The 3,895-nt window shown below is 42.5% G+C and overlaps 1 protein-coding gene across 1 annotated transcript in view; it reads right to left on the reverse strand.

Moving 5' to 3' along the window:
• The window catches only part of Dcstamp (dendrocyte expressed seven transmembrane protein), a 10,539-nt gene that overhangs the window by 718 nt on the left and 5,926 nt on the right, over window positions 1–3,895 (reverse strand). The window contains exon 2 of the mRNA XM_008851558.1: window positions 1,045–1,353. Within this exon, the coding sequence (XP_008849780.1) occupies window positions 1,045–1,353 (309 nt within the window). The remainder of the gene's footprint in view (window positions 1–1,044; window positions 1,354–3,895) is intronic.

Consider the following 3,895-nt stretch of genomic DNA (forward strand, 5'->3'; position numbering starts at 1 on the left):
TAGACCAGGCTGGCCTTGAACTCACAAAGATCCACCTGCCTCTGCCCCCCAAGTGCTGGGACTAAATATGTTCCTGCCTTCTGCAGCCCCCTATAAAAACCCCAGCCCACAACTCATGGGCTGACATTATCCCTACCCAGAAGGGACTCTGTCCCATGCAAATTTTTCTTTGCTAATAAACTCTTTCCCGCTGGAGTTTTTATCTGTGTCCTGGTGCTTCCTCCCGATTGACCCAATTCACCTATTGGCTTCATCTATGAAATGTCCCTAATGACCTGTATTTGTGTATGATTTGAACTATTCCTTGTATTGGTTGCCATTTCTTACTTTTCTCCCATTAATAAATAAGCCAAATAAAAATTTTAATATAGGGGACTGGAGAGAGGGCTCAGTGGTTAAGAACACTGGCTGCTCTAGCAGAGGACCCAGGTTCAATTCCTAGCACCCACATAGTGCCTAACAACTGTCCATAACTCCAGTTCCAGGGGACCTGATGCCCTTTTCTGACCTCCACAGGTATTGCACAACACAGATGCACTAACATACATACAGACAACACACTCGTACACATAAAATAAAAAATAATAAGTAAAATATTTTTTAAAAATTTAATGTCTATGGGAGATATTACATTCACATAGAGATATACTCAGCAGAAAATGAGCAAATTCTTTAAATTTTACCAAGTCGTAGATATTTCCTTCCATGTTTTTGCTTTATCCTTGTTGTGGAAAGGTAAATGATTGGCCATTGTCTTCCAATAGCCTATATAAGAGACTTTCCCAGTAGCCTCTCTACAACTTGACTGACTGTGCCTATTGAGCCACTGTCTTGAAGACTTTTCTGTAGACTCCTCTGGAACAGTATTCAAATCACAATGCTAAGAGCCCTAGCCAGGCACACTTGTTTTTTTCCTAATGTCCTACCTACTTTTGGGATATGAGCCCTGACATAAAGCTGTGGACTGCTTTGAAATCTCCTTTCCATTTGCCTTTCAGACTCAGCAGTAGCTTAAATAGAGGTAACACCTCATCTTGGCCTTACCTTTTTAAAGTACAAATTCCGTTTCCTTTTGACGTCTCCCTGTGGCTGCTTTGATCTTTTCTTAAGTAGCTTTGCATGGAGGTATTGGATTCGCTCCCTCTCCACATTGGGGTAGAAGGATGCTGACACGAGAATTTTAAGTTGCATCAGGGTGGAGGACAGTAGTCCTAGGATTATTACTATCACGAGAATAACACTGAGAGGAACCCAAGTCTTAGACACAAGAAGCCTTGGTTTAGGGATGCAGCTGGGTTCAAACACAGATATATTGAATGAAGAATCATGGATGATATCTTGAGTTCCTTGCTTCTAAAACGAAAGTAAAATAATAAATACACATGCCATCTTCTACTCAGTCTCTTTCTTTTTACTTCTCTGCAACACATAGTATTTTTCTGCAAATATTCAAGGAATTGTACCTAAAGGAGCTGTCTGTCAAATCTTCCTTTACACATTATGATTAGAGCAAAAGGGAAGGATGGGTCTCAGCAGTAAATGAGGCAGTGTTTTCCAAAGTGGATTTGTTGGACCATAGAATCCCTCGGGAGAAATGTATCAGATAAATTTGTCTACCCTGTCTCTTCCTGGAGAGTCACATGTCCATGGAACTGTTTAGTCCTAAGAAGGCAAAGAAATCTGTTTACCTTTAACCTAACAAGCATGGTCACAGAACCCACTTTCATGGTATACTCAGTTCTTCCCTTAGGGAACACAGAGTTAATGAAAGATGGAGAGTCATCTCACCTGGGAGAGAGAATTGGCTGGTGAGAGGCACCTTGAGACCCAGGCATAGTCTTCAAGTAAGGACAAACTCCCCTTCACCGGGTCACAAAGTTACAAAGATGTTGGGGCACTAAAGTTACTATCTCAATTCATATTTTGGAGTTTGGGGCCTCTTCTTCTTTAGAGAGTAATATCCCACTTTAGGATGACATGTTGACCCACATTACTGAGGGAGATTCTAAAGTCTTAGAGGATATTTTTAAAATACAGCATTTTCTAGTCTCTTTGGATGTTCAAAGGGGGGTTGAAGGCTAGAGAAGAAACCAGTTGTTATCCGCTGATGACACAGAAGACAGAAGAGGACATTGAGCCATGAAAGGGTAGCATATGCTGATTCAGCTCTTTCTCTCCCCTGACCTGGGAAAGTCATTTAAGCTCTCGGTGGATTTGTTTTCTAATTTGGTAAAGCAGGAATTAATGGACCAGATCCTGCCCATGAATAAACTACTCCCAGTGTAAATTAAACACCTTGGGGACAGAGCATTAACCTTACAGACTGGAATACTTAGTAAGTTATTATCACCCCAGTGCCACAGAGCCCTGGGGGTAGAAAGAAATAAATGTCTTCTCAAAGAAATTCCAACCACACACAAATAACATCTTGCAGCTTGGGCCTACCCCCAAACCTGGGACCTCTGCACAAATGCCAAGTCATATTTGTGCCTAAGCAGTGAGAAGAATTTGGTTTGCCTCGCTTCTCCTTTTATTAAAAAGACAGTTGGCCTACAATTAAATGGAGATTTCAGTCCCCAGAGCAAAGGCATGCACTCTTTTTAATAGGATGGAAGAAACAAACACATCGATTGAGTCAGTGATGAGCAATTCTGCAATAAGAAAGCAGCGGGTGTTCAGCCTGGGAAGAAGCTATTTAGTCTAGAAATCTAACTGGGGATTTTGCAGTTGGGAGTTAGGACTTCAGAAAGATTGAGTCAACATTTTTGTATGGGCTTCATTCAGGGCAATGTAGAAGACAAATTCACTTTTTCAAAATGCCAAGCAATATAGCAAATGGGACCCTGATGATTTAAAATATGTTTACTTCTCTTAAGGCAACAATTTTGCTGAGATGGTGTTACTACCTAATGGACAGAGGGCAAACTCTGGTGTCAGACTGTCCTGAAAAGTTAATGTAGTCAAGTGCCCGCCCCACAGGAAACGCTCACTAAGTAGGAACTGGGCTATTTTTATTTGTGCTGTCCACCTATACAGCTAGCTCAACTCAGATTGTTTCCTGTCTTCTTCATTTAAAACATTTATCTAAAATTGTATGATAATGGGAGAAAAATGTTGGCACAACCTTGGCCCAATGTTTCTCTTCCTGACTGACTTCTCCTTTGTAAATCTGCAGCAGTGAAGAAAGTGAGGAGCTTTGGAGGACGTCCTGGGATTAGAGCAAGGCAATACCAGTCATGTGGAAGGAAGCTGGCTGCCGGCACAGTCTCACTGCTCCGCAAAAGAGAACTCAGGAGGAATTCTCACAGAAGTCTCACACTCACATCTGACCCAGTGCCCACCACTGAGCTGGTACTATGTGTGAACACAGTGGCCTCCTCCACCAGTACATGATTTCTGCAATGGTACCACTGTGGTCTAGACATCACTGTGTCCCTGCTACCCAGCAGTGCCAAAGGTAGTACATCCTGGCAGTCATTGGAAACCTTCTGGAATTTTAATGACAGCAGGATCTCTCTCTCTCTCTCTCTCTCTCTCTCTCTCTCTCTCTCCCAGGATAAATCAGTGGTAATTCACAAAACAGGCATAAATGTTAGATACTGCCTGAGAGGCCCAAGAGGAGGAACATGGAGAACTGAGAGGGTAAACAAGTGGGGAGAGTACAGAGGGACAATGAGGTGAAGGAGAGAGGGTGTTTTTCTTCTGAGATTGTTGTTTGGCTTCATCTGAAGCACTATTTCTATTATCCACCCTGCTCCAACTATCTAGAACAACAAGGTACCTTCTAATTAACTGAATTCTTCAGAGGCAGCAGAGAGCTCAGAGTAATCAACTCTGAAAAGCAGCCCAGGACTTGGAGGGCAGGGGCCCTGGGACTCAATGTGCAGAGCCACAG

This window comes from Nannospalax galili, unplaced genomic scaffold (genome assembly GCF_000622305.1).
Source record: "Nannospalax galili isolate Female #2095 unplaced genomic scaffold, S.galili_v1.0 scaffold284, whole genome shotgun sequence".
In the NCBI taxonomy this organism is placed as follows: Eukaryota; Metazoa; Chordata; class Mammalia; order Rodentia; family Spalacidae; genus Nannospalax; species Nannospalax galili.